At 44.3% G+C, this 21,946-nt stretch overlaps 1 protein-coding gene across 1 annotated transcript in view; it reads right to left on the bottom strand.

The window, feature by feature from the left end:
• Positions 1-20,426, bottom strand: part of LOC311123368 (serine/threonine-protein kinase DCLK2-like) — a gene marked incomplete at its 3' end in the record, with an annotated part of 35,144 nt that extends 14,718 nt beyond the window's left edge. The window contains exons 1-2 of the mRNA XM_084197641.1: positions 19,957-20,426; positions 14,099-14,454 (exon numbers count right to left, since the gene is read on the bottom strand). Coding sequence (XP_084053767.1) covers positions 14,099-14,454; positions 19,957-20,359 — 759 coding nt within the window. The 5' untranslated portion in view covers positions 20,360-20,426. The remainder of the gene's footprint in view (positions 1-14,098; positions 14,455-19,956) is intronic.
• Positions 20,427-21,946: the final 1,520 nt, after the last annotated feature.

The raw sequence follows: 21,946 nt of genomic DNA, 5'->3' as shown, positions 1-21,946 counted from the left end.
ATTACATCTGTTTTGGATGTTATGCCCATTCATATCTATGTACAAGACATAATCCTTTGTGATATTAACCATTCTATTAGGGTAATGTACTGAGAGCAGTATGTGAATATGATTATGTGATTAAATCAAAACAGTGTGTGGGCTGGGCTCTGGGCCTATATTCACAAGAGTAGGATTGCTGCTACAGGATCCGTTTTAAATAAGATTAAATGGACAGGCGGGACCTGATCCTAAATCAGCACTACTTTGAAACTCTTTTTGAATACGGGCCCAGATCAACTGTTTAGTCATTTCAGAGAGTAAATTATCCCAGAGCCGCTACAGTGGAAACACCAACACAGTCAGCTTCACAGTGCTGTTGATAAGAATGGCCCCCAGCCCCGGGCTTGTCCGGCTGGACAAACAAAAACAAAACATGGTGTTGACAATGACATCACAGTCAAACAATGGGCTCCCCCAACCGCCAGAGGACTGTTGCACGTTTTGGGCCGGCCGTTAGCCACGTGCTCTCTTGCTCTCCGGCTCGCTCCGTCCACCGCCTGCCTGCTTTTTGGTTTGTCTGTTGTACACTGTCTGGTTGATCGTGATGCCAGTGTTGGAGAGAAAACAGCGGCTTTGTTTTGTTGCTTTAACAGGAATGCTGGTGGTCTTTGTATCTATCTCTGGCAGGGTCTGTGTGCCATCTGCCAGGGGTGAAGGGTTATTTATTCTCCCCGTAGTGGGCACTGCCACCAGGCACGCCGTCTCCACATGATGCCAATTATGTTGGCCGTTTGTGGTCTCCACACTCTGATTCATATCGATACTATCCTTCACAGGAGCACACATTTACTCAGTGCTGTAATCCCATCACACTTTCCATTTCCTATCATTCACTCTCCAGAATTATCATAAACTCACCATCCAATTGAATATGGGTATCATGGTGGCATGCTGTACTGTATCTATGGTGCATTTCACTTCTACAATATTGAAGGTGGGAATATTTAACCCACTGTTTGTCAGATGGTGCTGTATACTAATGAGTACAGAAAAAAATGATGTTTTATAGTCAAATACACATTCCTAGATGGCTGTTGATCTAAATGGTGCTCTGCTCTCTAATCCACACTCTGTCCTAAAAACAACTGCCTAACAAACAGGGTGTGTGTGTGTCTGTACCCTCTAGCGACAAGGGGAGGGGTGAAGGGGGGTTCCCCTCAACTAATCCCTATCTAACATCAAACACCATCTCCACCAACGGCAAGAAGAAACATCAGAAACGACAAGACGTCATCCTCATCAATACCAATTAAACAGACGACTAGAAAGTGTAGAAATGGACAATGAATTCCAGTATGAAAGATCCACTCCAAGTCCGAGTCCATGCTTTCTAATAACCTCTATTTTTATCTTTATCTAAACATCATCTTACAATAATTTGATGAACAGTACAGTATCTTCCAGTTAACGCTGCAATATGTAACTTTTTTCCCCACTCAAATTCACATAGAAATGTGTGTTATAGATCTGTCATTGTCATTGAAAGCAAGTCTAAGAAGCGGTAGATCTGTTATTTGCTTCCCGTTCATAAGTTTAATTTTTGCGTCTTTTACTTTCGGTTTTGTACACCAGCTTAAAAAAGCTGAAAATACAATATTTTTAGTTATGGAAAATATATTTCACAGTGGTTTAGATGGTACAATGATTCTCTACACTATACTTGCTTGTTTTGTCACATAAACTGAAATTAGGCGAACTATTAGAATTTTAGCAACCAGGAAATGGCGGAGCGATTTCCAAACAGATCTTTGTTGCACTAAAACATCCCTCAGTATTGAGATCATAAGGTCACCATGGTTAAGAGCGTATCATGTGAGGTGATGCCATGCTGTATCACGGACGGTGCAGCTCCATGCAGAGGACCACAGCCCTACTCCCTAAGGCATGCAGCTCCGCGTGGGGATCCATAGCTCCGCGAGGGGCCCCATTGTCTGATCTCGGATCAGCTCCACGTGGGGGCTTTGTGATGGTTTGCACCAACAGGCTGAAAGTGATTCAGCCTTTTCATTCTTACTAATCCATGCCCGCCGAAGGGCACTCAAAAACAGCTTTCCCCATGCTATCTGAACACGCACATGCAAACACACACACATACATTTTTGCCTCTTTCCGTCTAGACTGGTATGCTGGTACGTTGTCAATTAAAGTGAATTCAACGTGAAATCCACAAAAAAATGTCACCATGTCATTGGATTTAGGTTAAAAATGGGTGAAAGAAATATGAAATTCCTTTTCGTTGATTCCTTTTTTCAAATCCAATCAGTTTTCCATGTTGATTCAACATCATCACATTTAATTTGGGGGTTGGAAACAATGTTGATTCAACCAGTTTTTGCCCAGTGGGAAGTGCTGTAACCAGACATTTCATTAGCTATAGAGGATGAATGAAGGAGACCCAACCCAATGAGATAAATATGGAGTCTGTAGCCATTCCAACAGTGGCCTCATCAACTGGCCATTGGGCTCATATGGATTAAGTGACTTTGCATTGAGCCGGTTACTGCACCTACTCATCAATAACCTCTAATACAAATCTGCACTATACTGCATTTGCACTATGGACGTACACCTCTGCACAGCACTGTATATACTCTGTATATTAGCCATGGCAGCATCCTTCCCTCTGCTTATATAGATATATTCCCTCTGTAAAATGTATATTCAGAGTTTGATGTTTACTGTTCCCATATTGCATATTCTGTATGATGTCTATGTGGACTGTATTCTGTTTGGATACGGTCTACTGCTGGCAGCACCTTCTCACTAAGGCAAATTCCTTCTGTGTAAATGTATTTGGCAAATAAAGGTAATTCGGATTCATTTGGAAAGTGGAGCTCTACTCTTCAGTATACCTGATGCCATGTTTTGAATCCATTATCAATGACATCAACACAACTGTTTACTATGCAGCTAGGCCTACATCCTCAGACTACATACATGTAAACATAAAACCGTAGGACTAGCATCCCGGGCCCAGCTATCCTACATTATGTTCCCAGAGAGATGTCCATCCATCTCAAAAATGAAATAATTAACTATCATTCAGTCAGGACTTCCTTCCTTCCTGCCCCATGATAATGGTTCAGCTCCTAGTTCCCTTCATAATGGCTCCTGTATCTAGTCCCCTTCATAATGGCTCCTGTATCTAGTCCCCTTCATAATGGCTCCTGTATCTAGTCCCCTTCATAATGGCTCTTGTATCTAGTCCCCTTCATAATGGCTCCTGTATCTAGTCCCCTTCATAATGGCTCCTGTATCTAGTCCCCTTCCTAATGGATTCTGTAGGTATTCCATCTCTATTCACTAGGCCTGGTTAAAGGGTTGAGCGGGCAGGCCATTTCAGCCTAATCATCTCAGCAGTCCTAACAGGGCAGGCCTGTGTACCGTTCCCCTCAGGATAATGAACCAAATGTCATCCTGATGACAACACACACTGAAATAGTTGGATCGTGAAAGACCGTGGCATTTCGATTGCTTTCTTTTTACAATTTTCCCTGACATATAGGCAGAGGATGTTTGGAGAATGAGTTTACAATGTGGATTGCAAAGAGCTACATATACATCTGCACAGTCTATGTCAAGGCGTCAGCATGCTTCAGTTCGGCTGGCGCCTAGCCCAACTCGGATAGGCGAACCGAACGAGTGTGCTCGCATACTCCCTTGAAAAACGAGAAAAAAGCTGCAATAGTACTGTTCGTCCATTTTAAGATGCCGTAGCCGGTATACACTTCCTCAAAAATCAGAATTAATCTAAGATAACGCAAGAAATCTGTCATTCATTTTGACTTTTTGCCGAGGAGATCTTATTTGCGCAATTTTACATCTAACTAAGATGTTTGGTGCAGTGTTTCTCAATGAAAGAATGTGCATGAAAATGACTCATCTCTCGTTAAATGACAACAAAGACTTTATTGAAAAATCCATACTGTTGACCAATCACGACGAAGGGGTGTAGACAGTGGCTAACGAAGTCCAAAATGAACAAAAACGTCACAAAATAGATGAGGAGAGACAGGCAGGTTACTATGGGCTACCATTGACATCTGAGGGTGTGGGGTGAGGAGGGGTGAAGAAGGTGAGGAGGGGTGAAGAAGGTGAGGAGGAGTGAGGAGGGGTGAAGAAGGTGAGGAGGGGTGAGGAGGGCTGAAGAGGGGTGAGGAGGAAAGCCTTCTCCAATGACAAAGAAACCATGGCCTAAGGACACTGATTACCAATGCATTCAGAAAGCACAGAGGCTTCAATGGAATACACACACAACTATGGCACCTGACAGTAGACCATTTACAATGAAAAAAAATATTATTTGTTTGGAATGACTGTAGATCAAAGTCACGGAGTGCAACCTTAGCCTGTCTTAAGTCAAAGTGGAATAGTGGATATGACTAATTGAATGAAAGGAATGGGAAACATATGAGCCATGGAAACCAGCCATCTTTTACAGACTATATGATAGTTCCATTCCCACTCTGCTTCTCCCAGGGGGAAAACTATTACCTGCTACAGTAGACTGTATTGGTGCGCTATCATATCTTTCATCATTTTGAAACGCTGTTGGGATTTTCTCTCTATTCCCACTTAGAAGATTTCCCCTGAGAAAACAAAAATGTCTACCTCTTTATAAGAGCTCCACGTAGGCTAGCTGGATGTGTCTGTGTCACGCACGGGTGCACGCACACACACACACACACACACACACACACACACACACACACACACACACACACACACACACACACACACACACACACACACACACACACACACACACACACACACACACACACACACACACACACACACACACACACACACACACACACACACACACACACACACACAGTGTGCATGTTGTATTCCCTTCAGTTCCACTTACTGTAAGGATAAGGGGAATGAAAAGGCTTGCTCTAAACGAGCAAACCAGCACATGGGGAGATTGGGGCCTAAAGGTCACCCTCTGTGGAGATGACCTCCCTATCCTCCATGTATTTATCTAATATGTAATCACTGTCTATATCATCCACAGATTGATCATACTCATCATATTCCCAGGCCTTACATGTACCACATGGATTTACATGATTACATTTATTTAAGGGTAAAGGTTAATTCTGAGGGGGGAAAGTGGGAAATGGAATTCTCAAATCTTGGTAGAACTGAATTGGCTGTCGGTTGCTTTGCTCAGTGGGGAACCTTAAAAGAGGGGGAGGAGATGGGAGAAGTGGAGGAGGAGAAGGAGGAACAAGATAAGCCACAGGAGGGGGAGGTATATGTCGACGTGCCCTTGAGTAAGGCACTTAACCCTAATTTGCGCCGTACTACTATGGCTGACCCTGTAAAACAACACATTTCACTGTACCCATCTGGTGTATGTGACCCCCCCCCCGAGTGTACCAAACATTAGGATCACCTGCTCTTTCCATGACATAGACTGATCAGGTGAATCCAGGTGAAAGCTATGATCCTTTATTGATGTCACTTGTTAAATCCACTTCAATCAGTGTAGAAGAAGGGGAGGAGACAGGTTAAAGAAGGATTTTTAAGCCTTGAGACAATTGAGACATGGATTGTGTATGTGTGCCATTCAGAGGGTGAATGGGCAAGACAAAATATTTAAGTGCCTTTGAACGGGGTATGGTATTAGGTGCCAGGCGCACCGGTTTGTGTCAAGAACTGCAACACTGCTGGGTTTTTCATGCATAACAGTTTCCCGTGTGTATCAAGAATGGTCCACCACCCAAAGGACATCCAGCCAACTTGACACAGCCGTGGGAAGCATTGGAGTCAACATGGCCCAGCATCCCTGTGGAACGTTTTCGACACCTTGTAGAGTCCATGCCCCGACGAATTGAGGATGTTCTGAGGGCAAAAGGGGGTGCAACTCAATATTAGGAAGGGGTTCCTAATGTTTTGTACACTCAGTAGATGTATAGGAAGTGGAAAAGAGGGTCTGAGTGGATCTGGAGTGGTGATGCTGCAGGCTGACTAGGTTGGGGGTAGGGGAGAGACTCTTTACCTCCCCCCTCCCCCTCTCTCCTTATCCCCCCCCCCTTCCTTCCCTCCCTTCCTGTGCTCTCATCGCTTGGCCTTGGCCGGATCCTCATCTGTGCTCATAAAATTCTGATGATGTAGTCAGGTCCATCATAATGGTCCATCATAATAGTACAACTGGCAGCCATTCACTGTGATAATGATACACTGAGGCCATAATTCCCACAGGGGGCCAGTATGAAAAAATGTATGCACTCACTAACTGTAAGTCGCTCTGGATAAGAGCGTCTGCTAAATGACTAAAATGTAAATGTAAATAATATAGCCAGCGATATTACCAACGGTAGCTGACTGCAGGGATAATAGAACCATGTGCTGCTCATACGCTGTGAAACGGTTGTGAAGTTACTATGGCTACAGCAGCCAGGTCAAATACATTGGCTGTCCAGAAGGTGTGTGTGTACACATGCATGCTATCTTACAATCCCACAAGGGGGGACGTCGATGATGAAATCAGCACCTGCAGTGGACTGCACTATACTGTAGCTCCTACAGCATCTATCTATCTATTTATCTATTTTCCTCCAGAAGCCAAATGTCAGTGAAATTAAGCGTGAATAAACAACATATTTCACTCTACAATGTTTACAGGACAGCTGGCACGTTCTCTTTCTTCAATCCCATTTCCTGCCATAGAACTCCTATTCTTTCTTTCTCCACACGGCTTTGAGATGTAAAACAGAGAGAAGTTTCTCTCTCAAAGCAGCAGCTGATTCAGTTGGCCCTGATATAGGGATATCAATTAACATTCATCCAGACTAGTGGCTTAGCAAGAGAGAGCTGGACTGAGAGTGCATTGTGTTTACAAATGGAGAGTACACACACACACCTGACAGCTGCACTTTAACCCCCTACACACACATACGCGAGCACACACACACTCCCTCAAGTGATATGTCTAATTATCCGGTGATGATCAGGGCCCTGGTAGGGGAGCTAGGGGAGGATATCTGGGGGGTGGGGTGTTGGTTAGCAGACCCCTACAGACACAGATATTGCCTGGGACCAATGATTTGATTGTTTGGAGGAGGAGCAGATGGCAGGCCGGGCTAGGCTGTAGTCGGGCCGTGAGGCCGTCCTTCATGTCTTAGCGCTGGTAGCTTGTTAGTGCTGGCTGCTAAGCCCAAGGGTGAGGCATTTGATGGGCTTTCTGAGACCCCTCTCTGGGGCTTTGGGTTCTAATACGCTAGCGGCTATGCTAACCGTAAAAGGCTCTCATTTGAAGGATTTATGAAGTTCTTACACAGCCAAAACAGTGTGATAGCGTTGAAGACTTAGAAGCCAATGCTTTGGATTATATACTGAATGTAATTATTTGAGGGGAAAACTAACATTCGAAATGATAAGCCAACACTTGAGGAGAAAAGAGAATCCCTTCTTCTCTCTAATAACAAAAGCATCCACTTTACTGTAATACAGAGATAAAAAGGACACACGCTCTTCTCAAGGCCATCTCACCCTTCAAAGGACAAATCAGACGTAATAGTGAGTGACATCATGTTACAGCCATGGGAGGACAAACACAACAATTCCTCATCACTGCCACACAGACAGACACACACAGACAACCCCCTCCAGAGCCTGCTGGAGAGGGAATCACAGGAGACACGCCCGTCTAGAGACATGAGCACGGGGAGCGTCTCAGAGCGTGAAAAGCAGCTTAGCTGGAGGAGAGAGGCTCTGTCAGAGAGAGGGAAAGAGAGAGAGCGAGTCAACTGTCAGATTATCCAGACAAGTCTAATGTAGAGAGTTCACTTGGTAGGCAGGCAGATTGGACAAGGAGCAGTGGAAAAGCAACAGGCCATGGATTATGTAGTTAACCATTTAACTGCTAAAGATTTAACATCAGAAATCCTAGGTATAAGCATTGCTTATTTATTCAGACACAAGAGTTTTTGATGACTTTACAAAATTGCATGAACTTAAAAATATGACCAGAAAACCAGAGTAATATTTGTAGTTACCTGAATAATTTTCATTCAAAAATCGAATTGGACACATACAGTATGTTCAAATCAAATTCCATGACTGAATGGCGGTCATTGAAGTGGATCCATTATAGTCCAACTCTGTTCTCTAAGGGTCAGGTTTCAGGCTTCCGCAGTTAAATCTCTAAATTGACTAATCTAATTTTGATAGCCTTTAGAAGCCAATCAGAGTTACTATTATTGTCCGAAAACACTGTAGATAAAAACCCACTCACCATGTGTACTACATGCATCCCAGTAAAAAACCCACAGAACACTACCACAGAATACTACTACAGAACACTACCAGAGAAGTTGAATAGTGTACATACCAGTACAGAGATATTGTTTTACATGTAGAGGAGTTGACATGACTACAGTTACAGTAGACAGCAGGCCACAGTATGGTCTGAGAGAGACAAGGCCATTGGCCGGTTTCCTGTCTGCTCCAATGGGAGTTGAGGACATCTGCCATGCTCTCCTCCCCTATCCCATACCCTAATCCCATGCCAGAGAGGGGCTGGTGCCTGGTGGTCACATGAGCAGGTGGCAGGGACTGATTTAACTCTTGGTCTCAGCCTGGTCAGAGACAACAACTGTTGGGTGGAAATTCTCAGCCGAGCATTGCAAATATGATACTTCAAATAACATCATGTGCAATCGCTGTCAAATGTCAATGTCTGAGTATTTATATGACTTTTCTTTCTGTCCCCTTGTAAACTTAAGGTTATACGGACAAGTATGGGATCATGCTGGGATGAATGTCCTTTAAACAAGAAATTCAATGTATAATTTTTACAGCCATAATGCCCTTACATTGACCTCCATTTTGAATGCATGTTTTGAATGACACAGCATCATGAGAGTGTACATCCTGTTTTGCTCCCAGCTCCGATTAGATACACACCAGTGGAGGCTGTTGAGGGGAGGACGGCTAATGATAATGGCTGGAATGGAGCGAATGGAATGGCATCAAACATATGGAAACCATGCGTTTGATACCATTCCACCTATTTCGCTCCAGCCATTACCACGAAACCCGTCCTCCCCAATTAAGGTGCCACCAACCTCCTGTGATACACACATAGAAGGCCTTTCCTAGGATCCGCCTCAATGACTCAAAAGGACACGGTTACTCAACTATAGGGCCATGAATGCATCCCCATTAACCTCCAGGGATAATCTGTTTTTAAACAGTCCCCATCGATCCTCCTCAATGACAGAAAACTGCTCTATTGGAGTTCCCATTCGATGGAGTCGTGTAGGATGTGGTGTCCTGGTATATGCTGTAACATGCAACAGAGGATTCACAACCAGGCCTCTATCAGGACTGAAAGGGCTGTTAATATGGTGATATAAATCAACTGATGGAGTGGATCATTACTGGAGCATGTGACAGGAAGCAGGACAAGAGCGATCCGTCTCAGGAGGTGAACATCCAGTAGATGGTCTGAGTAACTAATGGAGAATGACCTTATCATTAACAACCCATGCTCTGTGTGTTAACATCTCAAACTCATCAAAACAGCTCAGAGAGACTGCAACAATATGGGTCTTATCTATTTATAATGAACAACAACAAGAAATGACAGCATCTTACGTCTGAAATATGGATCTGCTAAAACTCTAAATGATGAGTCTGCATCCTATCCCTCAACGATGGTAGGAGTTACTGTAAGCTCCATTCATTATGCAATACATGTTGGTGATATGGCTGTAGTGTCATTGGCTGCCAGGTATTTTAAATGGTGTTCAAGCACATGAGCCATCCCTCAGAGCTCCACAGGCCTGGCCTGCTGTTAGGGTTGTGTACTGTCCTTTGAGCTAGCCTGGGTCCCATACTGTATGTGCAGTAGCCAACTCTTCTATCGTTGACATGGTTACAGACAGGTTGGTTGTTTAGCAACAAAACCGGCGCTTGCGCAACTCCGGGGCAAAACAGACGGTGTTGGCTTAGACTGTTGACATGTAAACTATATTTAGTCTCCAATGTTTATTGAAAAAATAAATGTGCACAATGAGCACTTGTCTCTGAAATACATTGTTACAGTTGTTGGTTAGCTAGAGGTGACATCAGCCAAAACAAGACATGGTATCAAGAACAAGATAAAACTAGCTGAAATTAGCCACTTATGATTCCCCACATGGCAGGTTCTTGTTATTGTTGCTAGCTATCTGGACAACACACGGACTTCTGCCCCATTGAAGTATGTGCATCATTTGTGATGTTGTCAGCTAACCAGTCTATAAGTATATGCAGTAACCCATAGTTTCAAATGGAGCGCTGCCATAACAAATTGAAAGCAGCATAATAACAAAATGCTATAGAACTGACTGTAACCTAACTGAAAGCTACAGACAAAAACACTTAACATTCTCTGTGAGCAAGAACAACTGTATTGTTGGAGCCAAGCCTTTTCATTCATGCATTACCATAATCTTGTCATTTGCATATGCCTGGCAGCTCATATGCCTGGCAGCTCATTTTTTTTAAACAGGGGGTTTGGAAAGAGGAGGTTTCCCTATGAAATTCCAGGGACAGTCAGTCTGCGTTCCAGACAGCCCTACAGCTCTCGTTTGGATTTACCACCAGCTTCTACAGGCAAATCCCCTGTGACATCATCAGTGCGCGTCACAGTCAACCCTCCCGCCGCATTGCATTCCAAACAGCCCTGGTGAGTCGCCTGCCTTAAGCAGTCCCCAAGGACAGAGCAGGAAGGGCACTCCCTCTCTTTCTCTCACACCTTCTCTCTCTGCTTCATCTCTACACCAAACAGGATTCCTCCTCTCTCTCTGTCTAGTGCCGACAACACTGAATGTTGACGGATAAATGGAGAAAACCCTTCAGTCAACTTGCAGCTGTATTGCAGCATCATTTATGATAAAGTCCCAGCCCACAGCACAGTCAATCTGTTTAAGTGAACCGTGAGGGGATAGAGACAGACAGAGAGTCAGTACTCTTTCTGTCACAGACATGGGACAGAATTAATAACGGGGTGGATATCTAATGGGGCATTCCCAAATATCCATCATGCTGTAGCCTATGCTTGGAAATGTTTGAAAGAGCAGCGATGTTGAGTGCCAGAGGGAGTAAGGGAGACCATCGACTCAACAGAGACGATGGCTGATCTTTTCAGTCATCGCTTTTTACTCCATCACTCTCTCGTTCTATCTCTCTGTCGTTCTATCGCTCACTCTCTGTGGATGGCTGATTAATATGCGGCCAGAATTGGACTGAAATGACGAATCACTGATAATGTACCTAAAACATGCTCTCTCTGGGCTGAAAATCAAGCTTGGTCAGCCATTTCTGGTCCAATACTGCCGTTTATTTCAGTCTGTGCTGCAAGACTGGTTCATTGACACAAACAAAAGCAAATAGGGGCGGATACTGCAAGTGTACTGTACTGTACACATTAACTGTCTGCTCTGTCAGAGAGAGAGAGAGAGGAACATCCAGGCCCTGCCTCTCCTCCTGTTACAGAGCCTCCTCTGAGTAGAGGCTTCAGTATGTTGGGCTGGCCAGCAGGCCTGACTGTCTGAGAGAATAGGGATCATTATTTTCATGAGTCACTTCTCTGGCCCGTCCGTGAAGATTCTCGCCGGCTCCGGGAATCTGTCCGGAAAGAAGGGTCAACTGTGTTTTCTGCCAGGTCTATATTCAGAGAGTTTAGAAGGAATGGGGTTGGAGATACTACTCCACAGAGCTAGGCTTTACGGAAGAGTGGCCAGAAAAAAAGCCATTGCTTTAAGAAAAAAATAAGCAAACACGTTTGGTGTTCGCCAAAAGGCATGTGGGAGACTCCCCAAACATATGGAAGAAGGTACTCTGGTCAGATGAGACTAAAATTGAGCTTTTTGGCCATCAAGGAAAATGCTATGTCTGGTGCAAACCCAACACCTCTCATCACCCTGAGAACACAGTGAAGCATGGTGGTGGCAGCATCATGCTGTGGGGATGTTTTTCCATCGGCAGGGACTGGGAAACTGGTCAGAATTGAAGGAATGATGGATGGCGCTAAATACAGGGAAATTCTTGAGGGAAACCTGTTTCAGTCTTCCAGAGATTTGAGACTGGGACGGAGGTTCACCTTCCAGCAGGACAATGACCCTAAGCATACTGCGAAAGCAACACTTGAGTGTTTTAAGGGGAAACATTTAAATGTCTTGGAATGGCCTAGTCAAAGCCCAGACCTCAATCCAAGATTGCTGTATACCAGCGGAACCCATCCAACTTGAAGGAGCTGGAGCAGTTTTGCCTTGAAGAATGGGCAAAAATCCTTAGTGGCTAGATGTGCCAAGCTTATAGAGACATACCCCCAAGAGACTTGCAACTGTAATTGCTGCAAAAGGTGGCTCTACAAAGTATTGACTTTGGAGGGTGAATAGTTATGCATGCTCAAGTTCTTAAAACATATTGTGCATCTTCAAATTGGTAGGCATGTTGTGTAAATCAAATGATACAAACCCCCCAAAAATCCATTTTAATTCCAGGTTCGCAAGCCACTGTATCTCCCTGGCATATTACATCATTTATGCACCAGCATACAATACATTTTTGGACTCACCTTGTTGTGCTGTGATCACTTGAACAGGAAGGTGGCGCAGCGGTCCTTCGTGGGCAAATTCTGTCATCAAACTTTGTCATCAAAGTCTGGCATTCTCTGGATGTATGGTGCTTTCAAGACAACTGGGAACTCGGAAAAAACAAGGTTGAATCATGATGACGTCAGTGATCTTCAGGTCGTAGCTCTAGAGAGAGGCCGAGTTCCGGATTTACAATTCCGAGCTGGATGACCGTTCAAAACGTATTTTCCCAGTCTGAGCTTGTTTTTCCCGAATTCCCAGTTGTCTTGAACTAATTGAAGTCAGATTTCGTAGTTCCAAGTTAAAAGTTGTTTTGAGCGCGGCACAAATCATGCTTCATTGACAGCATGGCCAATGTTGAATGTTTATCATTTTAAGCTTGGAAGAGAGACCCTTAATCCCAGACTTGGGACCACACAGCCACTCCACTGAATAGCAGGCTAGTGATTGCAGTTAGCTAGTGATTGCAATGCTTGCAGTTAGCCACTGATTCCTTCCAAACCACTCATTGTTGAATTTGCGATTTCCAACTTGTTGTGTAATATTTATGTCCAATGGCCGATGAGCACCGATACGTTTTATCTATAATTTCTCTTCATTATTTATCTTCATATGACAAGGATTAAAAAGGATTTGCCAGTAGATTGTCGACTTGATTCATGATGATGACTGCTAGCTAAGATTTTGACAGTATGATGTTGACATGATCAGTCCAATCAAAGCTACTGTAGATATAACGTGATTTGACGTCTTTTATCTGTGGCCAATGCCCTTGAGCCTTCTTGGATGGGCACTTCTAATGTAACTCTATGGCAACACCCAAGGGGCTTGAATTTTCAAGCTCTACCCTTAGACTTGGAGGTGACATAGTGTCCCCATGAGTGACAGAACACTGAGCCAATCACGGCTGCCCCGCCACCACAGAAAGCACTTAGCTAGGCTGAAACACCTGCGTTTTGGAGCTGCCTTCCTCAATAAAGCAAAAAAGAGACCATGTTTATATGCGGCTTTATTAACTCAATGATTCTTCTTCTTTTTTTTTCATGGTTTGCAAACTGATATGTGACACGTATTAATGCCAGAATAACATGCATAACAGGCAAGCTAAAAACGTTGGGCTCAAAACTGGTAAGGGTCGCCACTGCATCTGGTACTGATACCTCACATGTTTTGCATTTACATTCCCATCCACAGAGCAGCTTTGCAGCGTTAGGTTTAACCCAACATACTCTAATATAGACAGTCCCTAAAGTATCATTATTCATGCTTGCAACAGCAAGGTTGAGGTTTTGATGCCTAAATGGGAAACATATGCTGAACACAACTGTCTGTAATACCATTTTTGAGAAATAAATGGCTAAATAACCATATCATATACCTCAGGATTGGAGTTGAGACCCTGTGCTATAGTAAGTAACCATGTTATTGCATTTACAGAGTTATTATCATCTTACCTGTTTTCCCTCCAGTGTGTAGAGCCGTTTGACTGCCCCGGAGTCCAGCTTGATGGCGTCTGTGATGTCGGTCAGCACCTGTTCGAAGGAGTGGGCCGTCTTCTTATTCAGCAGGATCCTCACTGCCTTCCTGGGCTTGACCCCGCTGCGGATGACTGTGACCAGCTTGGGCTTGATGAAGTCTCTGGTGCCGAGGCTGGCCTCGCTACGCTGCAGCTCGCCCTTTACCAGGGTGCTGAGGGAGGACAGGGAGCGGGACTGGCCTGCCTTGATGCCCACTGACCAGTTGGGGTTAACGTTCTTGGTGTAGTCCACCCGGCGGTAGGGCTCGTTAGAGGCACACACGTAGCTCTCACCTAAAGGGAGGAAGAGGGGAGAGCTACTTAGAATATAGGCTTCTTTTTTAAATACCTTTCATAAAAATCGTGGAATCATCATTTCATAAAAAGGTACCATCAGATCCAGCAATTGAGTTATTGAAGCTACAGTAAATCAACTCCATCGCATTTTCCAGCTCTGAATGCCACCTTACAACTGTCAATGGATAACCATTAATTCCAGTTGACTAAATGAGTGATAATTAGCCACGTCTCGGAGAGTAACTCCAGTCGGCTCGACTGTGGATGACAAAGAGTTAAGGTTCCCCAGTGGAAACAAAAGCCACATTGAGACTGAGGCCAGCCAGTCAGTGTAACCCAGCCTTCTCTGTTTCTCTGCGAGCTCTCTCGGCCTGCCGCGTTGGACACTCTCCAAAGCTAAGTATTTTCCTTTTCCTCGCCGGGCATTCCATTGTAGCAGTTAGCGTGTGTGTGTGTGTGTGTGTGTGAGCGTTTCCCCTCAAGACCAGATTCATTTGACGACTCAAAAGGCTTTGCTGGTAAATGGAACCACAATAAGGGTAAGAGGAGGGTGGGTGATGGTGTTTGGAGGCTGTTTGTTGGAGGACAACATATGTAGGAATTTATTTTTTGCATTCTGGGCCACTGAGTCAAACTAGGAGAGGGAGACATTGCTAACCTCTAATCTTTTCATCATGGATTTTACGGTTTGTCACAAGACTAGTGAAACCACAGAATGGCATACTGTAGTAGCATGGAATATGCTATGCATGCAACTAAGTGAACCCATATTGCTGCCTTTGTTGTCCTTGCATAGCGCTATACTTGCGTATCTGGCCTTTTACCAGTTTAAGCTCAAGGCACCGATCGATGACAACATGACTGAACTGGGAAAGGTGAGAAAACATTGTTATTATATGTAAGAGATAGAAAGAGAGAGATGTTCAAAGAAGGGTGATGCTAAATAATGCTAAATGAACTAAGAAAGGCGAGAAAACATTGTTATTGTGTGTAAGAGAGGGAGAGGGGAATCTGAAGGATCTGAAGGGGAACGAACAATGACTCAACAGAATCTATCCATCTAGAACCGTAAGGAAAGCTTATGGAAGCAAAGGTTAAGGTTTGAGTTTTGTTCCAGTCAACCCTGCTCTTATTATGTGAGTAACCAAAACATCCTGTTCTCAGCAGTCAGTCATCCAGGAACAGAAACAGGAAGACAACAGTGAATGAGTCACCTAATGACAGTGGAGACAGTGCTTAAAGAAAGGTGTCATCCCTCAGGGAAAGGTGAACGGAATCATTTGCGAGAGTGGTGTGAAGACGATGGCTAACCCACCAGAATAGCTTGAGTACAATACCCAGCATTATTTTCAAGAGCCACGACTGAAAAAGATGAAGATCCTTTTGTCATAAGCTTACTACTACTACTACTTCCTGTAGTAACATTGTGTGCTGTCCATGGTGCTGAGATCAACCTAAACCAGGATTTTGGTTTATACCAAAATATCAATCTGTTATCTTCTCAACTACATCACAGTATTATCTACTGCCTCATGGTTCCTCTCATCTGCTTTAAGACAAAGAAAAAGGGACGGAAAGGAGGAGGAAGAGGACAGAAGGAAGAGAGAGACTTCTGAGACGGCGAGACCCAAGACGCCTGGATTTATTCATCTACCAATTAACCAAAGGCTAATTAACGACGCTAGGCCACAGCTGAGGGACCCGAACAGATGAAAACGGTAACACCAGATCAGACGAGGAGCCATCATCAATTCAGATCTGAAAGCCTGGAGAAACAGAAGTGGCCTTCTGAAGGGGGCTCAGGGGTGACAGTGACGAGGGGATGAGATGAGGGGTCTCAGCACACACACACACACACACACACACACACACACACACACACACACACACACACACACACACACACAGTATCATGGACCGTCGGTGACAGGAATACCCCAGGGGACGAGAGGGGGGTGTAAAGTGCGGCATCACCAGAGAGGTTAGGGGATCCTGGATGGGTGATACCCTTCAGTGGCCCTACAGCGGGGGCCTCACGTGGAGCACAGCTGAGACCACAGCCCCTTAAACAGCTCCCTAACCAAACATCAGCTGGTCGCTATGGAGGAGAGGGGGCGGATCCATCAGTGTGTGTGCTGATCCGTCACTGAGCAAATACACACAGATGTCATCACTCAGTGGGGTAAGTGAGAGGTCATGGATTGAGAATGTGTTTGTCTGATGTAGTCCTTAACACTATGGTGACATCTAAACAAGCAATGTTTTCCCCTGAGTGAAGACTGATGTTGAATCAATCAGCTTATTACATACATTGGATCGTATCAAACGACAGGTGCATCATAATGCATTGAAAGTCCTCCTCAAATGGCACACAATAGGTGTAGCATAAGACCACTATCGTGGTTTGGCTTGGTTTGGATCCAATCAAATGCCTCACTGTCATTTCCATAAGCACACTACAGCAGAGACAGAGGGGACAGCCACTGAGAGGACAGCCGCAGCCCACTGACAAAACAAGTTACTGAGGAGGCAGAGTTCAGGGCTACGATAATTAGGACTCCTTCACACCATTATCCCGACCAATGGAGTCTCTACAGTAAAGAGGGGACTTCTTGAGTGGAACCCAATCTGTGTACTGTTTATGGAAGGAGTTTGGAGTCCAGTCATTGTACAGTAGAAAGAATGGAATGGATAGAGAGGTTCCAAAATAAACTTGGCACCATATCAAATGTCCAATAGGATTGGCTTAAGAGCTCAAACTCTACTCTTATTATAAGCCTTTGGTAGAGTAATTGAAAAGGTAAAAACTATACAGAACTCTTCATTAGCCACTGTACCTACAGTATGAACTCACAGGCCACTGTACCTACTGCAGTATAAACCCAAATAACCTTAAGATGAGAACAACAACAAGTTTTCACAGCCAGAGAAAGTGAGTTGGCCCACTTTCCTGCCAAATCAGAGCAGAGAAAGTGTGATGCCTGCCTGGAGGATTCCAGATTCCACTCTGAAAGTTTACTTGGCAGAAAACAGGCATTACATCCAGAGGTGAGGCTGAAGTAATAGGACTGGCACCATCTTCTACACCACTCACTGTACCACAGCAGCACCCATTGTCCTTCCTGACAGTCCAACCAGAAGTGATGCAATGTGTCTCTCAGCCACGGGATTGGGCGCTGACCTAAATCTACCACCCCATCCTCTCTGGGGACATGGGGGGAGGAACAAGTGGAACGAGTGCAGAGGCTTATATTTGGAAGGAGGAAGGAAAGATGTCAGCTGAGAATAAACAGGGGGATGAGAGAGGAGAGAGGGGCAGGTGAAAAGGACAGCACTGGAGTAAAACTAACGGGAGTCAGGAGATAAGCTATACAAAGGAAAAGGAAAGTCCCACACTCATCTCTCCTAGCTGTGGATTGATTTGAATATGACAGCGCTACCATGGGCTGGTGCAACAACCGTAACCTTTCATGCTAAGAGAGGATTGTAGAGAGGTCACAGATCAGACAGCAGACTGCAGGACTCAACACAAAGATTATTGTATTACCCAGGCACCACCGGCCACTGTCACTGCTGCAGCCTGCGACACAGAGAGGAGAGTTGCTCACACACAGACAGAACCACTGTGTAGCAGTGGAGGCTGGTGGGAGGAGCTATAGGAGGACAGGCTCATTGTAATGGCTGGAATGGAATTAATGGAACGGAGTCAAACATGTGGTTTTCATACGTTTGATATCGTTCCATTGAGTCCAGTCCAGCCATTACAATGAGCCTGTCCTCCTATAGCTCCTCCCACCAGCCCCCATTGCGGTGTAGGTCTATACATAGCAAATCTACCAAGTAGGGAGAGAGATCTACTGTAAAGGAAAGAAGGTAATGTTCACATTTCTCAACCTTTGCATACTCATTTTCTGGAATAATACTCACACACTTCAAACGTACTGAATTCATTTGACTTTAGATGTGTGGGGTCTAGCCAGGCCAATATACATGATGCTTTATTAAGCATTCCTGTGAAATGACTGAGCTAATAACTCATGTGGATATATAACAACGGTATGACCTGACCATGTTGTTCAGTTCTTTGAAGGTAGTTGTACATATCTTATTTGTACTATTAGTACCGTTGTAATAACAGCTTCCTCTATACCTCAATGTTGACATTTTCCATTCTCCCATCGACAGGGGGATGAGGGGGGTGTAGAGGGGGACACTTCCATGTTGTATGCCCAGAGGGTGAAAAATCACTCTAAGGACCATTTTAACAGCCAATGAAGCACAGAACACTGGCCAGAGCTCGCACTAACACACACACTGCTCTAAGATCAATGGAGGATCGATGTACTTTAATGCAAACTGTGCTGCCTAGTACTGCTATTGCGGGTCTGTCATCTATGTGGTTCTCACACTCACACACACACACACACACACACACACACACACACACACACACACTACTACTGGGTCATGTGTGTGTCACAACTGCTTTACCAAAAAGGAAACCCTGCTGATTCAAGAGAGACTATTGACAACAAGATTGACTTCCGCTTTTAACCCAACCCCTCTGAAAGACACATACATACAGGTTTTGGAGAGGTGCGGGGGGGGGGGGGCTACCACCTGGGCGCCCGGGGAGTTTTTGTTAAGTGGGTTAAGTGCCTTGCTCAAGGGCACCATGGCAGGCAGTTGCATCTAGGATTTGATACCAGCAATCCTCCGGTTGCCAGCTCACTTCACAACAGATTTTTCCTGTTGGACCCGAGATTTGAACTGGCAACCCTCTGGTTGCTGGCTCGCCTCTCTAACCAATGAACCTAAATGTAGTATAATGAGGCTATAATGTAATATAATGAGATTATAATGTAGTATAATGAGGCTATAATGTAGTTTAATAATGCTATAATGTAGTATAATGAGGCTATAATGTAGTATAATGAGGCTATAATGTAGTATGAGGCTATTAATAATTGCTTTCTTATACAACATAATAGCCTCATTATACCACTTTATAACCTCATTATACTACATTATAGCCTCATTATACTACATTATAACCTTATTATACTACATTATTGCCTTATTATACTACATTATATCATATCATGTAGTATAATAGGCTATAATGTAGTATAATGAGGCTATAATGTAGTATAATAGGCTATAATGTAGTATAATAAGCCTATAATGCAGTATTAGCTAGTATTCTTCCCAAGGGGAAAGCTGATAGCAGAATACACCTGCATATTTATGAACAAGGAGTCAATGTCAAACAGCTGGGGGAACTCTGATGACAAGCAGGACGCCAAATGGTTTAGGTGAGGGTTTGCTGAAACCTGAGAGATACGAGTCTGTCTGGTCAAATCTAATAATGAGTACTTTGGATCAATCAGCTCATTCATCAATATGCGCGAGTATTGATCTCTACATGATTTATTATGTCATTTGTAGGACTGGGCTGTGTGTGTGGGGAGGGGGCCGGGGGTGACTGTGTGTCCTTACCCTCTACTAACTCGTCCAGGATGCTGATCTTCTTGCTGCCGTCCACGGTGTAGATGCTCCGGACACCTTGTGGCAGGTTGACGTTGTCCGAGAGAGACCGGGTAAGCTCCATAAGCAGGGCGTCTAAGGACCTAAAACGATCGTTGGACACGGCATACACCAAACCCTTGAAGTATTTGTCACCATTTCGGTAGAACCGCACTTTTTTGGCTTTCTTCTCCGAGGTGAGCGACTGGAGCGTGCGCGTTCGGTAAAAGCTACAGTGCGCGCTGTGCGCCGGGCTGGGCACGAGACCGTTGCCTCTGGAGCCGGACTGGGATCCCGAGCCGTTAGCCCGTGATGAACGGTGCGTTTTGTCCCGTTCCTCAAAGTGTTCCCATTCAATACTTCTGCTGAGCGACATGTTCGATCTGTTTATGTTTTGATCTATCCACAGAAGAAAACAATAGCAAATGGCTCCTACAGGCAAGCCCTATTGTCCAGCGCAATCTCAATGACAGCTGTCAAACAACGCTTTGGCAATCACTGATACAGTAATCGAGAGGACAGTACACGTGTAGCCTAGTTTCTCATTGCGCAGTCAAGATACAATGTTGCAATTTTTGGGGATACAGTCTGCTATCAATATAGGGGTACAGTAGCCTGAGTAACGGTTACAATCTTACCTTGTCAATAAGGCTGCACAATAAACTCTCGGTTATTGAAATACCAAAGGCTAAACGAAAATGATTGTTCCAAAACCAATTCAGATGTCCACAAAAATTCACCGGCACATTTAAATTAATACCAGAGAGCCCAGACTTGATTGACTGTCGACTGTAGCAACCGCTAGTTTACCAATGAACTGAGCCGCACAGGAAAACACACGATTCCAAGCTATATTAATGTATCCGGAGGAAAACACAAAAGGGAAAAACGAATTCCATTTAGCACAAATACATTGCATGTAAAACCGTTGTCCAAAATCCACAGAATCTAACAAAACCGCATGCTTGCTACAGAAACCGCAAGCCTCCTCCTCTTCTCACATCCTTTCTCTGACTAGCGAACGGTTCAACACTGTTGCAGGAGAGGCCGTCCGAGTCCTGTCATCCAATTCAACGAGGAGGGAGGGAATGCTACTTCCCCTCAGGGTCCTAACGCTAGTCTCGGTACAATTATTCAGCAAGTGATGTATTTTCTGAAAGATGCAATTTGGCCCCCAAATTGGAACTTATTTGTTATGTCTCATTATTTCTGATGTGCCATTTAGGTATTTATTAGGCAATACTATTCCCTCGAAAAGCTAAAAGAAAAATTATAACCACAAATAGGTGCTAATGGCCTTAAAAAATCCAGCCATTCTTGTGGGTTTGAAAGTTAAGAAGTGACTTATGCCTTCATCAGGGTGTCTGACACGGAGTGAGACACCCTGATTAAGTATTTTTTAGTATAGTATTTTATTAGGATCCCTATTAGCTGTTGCTGAAGCAGCAGCTAGTCTTCCTGGGGTCCACACAAAACAATACAGAACACGAATAGACAAGAACAGCTCAAGGACTGAACTACACAAATAAGTGTAAGCCGATGCGCCTCGTTGGTGTATTTTAATGATGTCTTAGCCCACGCATTAAAGGCGTATTAACTTTCAAACCAACACGAGTGCTTGGATTTTGATATGTAATTTAGCACCTATTTATGGTTATAATTCATCCTTTAGCTTTTCAATTACTATTACCCTCCATGAGCACCTGTGGTTGTTTTGGAATACCTGAAGCACTCCTACTTATTTTTCTTCAAGAATACTATTCCCTCATTGGCATAAGTCAGTGCTCTTTGAAGGTTAAAGACTCAAGCAATACATTGGACATAACACATCTCATCTACACTGTGAGTGTGTGTCCACTGTCCAGTCACCAGAGTGCTGCTAAGGTCATAGGCTTACAGTGGCCAGTGGATTACACAGCGAGAGTGATGCCACTTTCTCTCTGCCAGCCTAGCGGGTGCCTAC

Source organism: Coregonus lavaretus, assembly GCF_964263955.1.
Source record: "Coregonus lavaretus genome assembly, contig: HAP1_SCAFFOLD_4910, whole genome shotgun sequence".
Classification (NCBI taxonomy): domain Eukaryota; kingdom Metazoa; phylum Chordata; class Actinopteri; order Salmoniformes; family Salmonidae; genus Coregonus; species Coregonus lavaretus.
The sequence above is the reverse complement of the archived record's forward strand: the minus strand, read 5'-3'. Positions and strand labels throughout refer to the sequence as shown.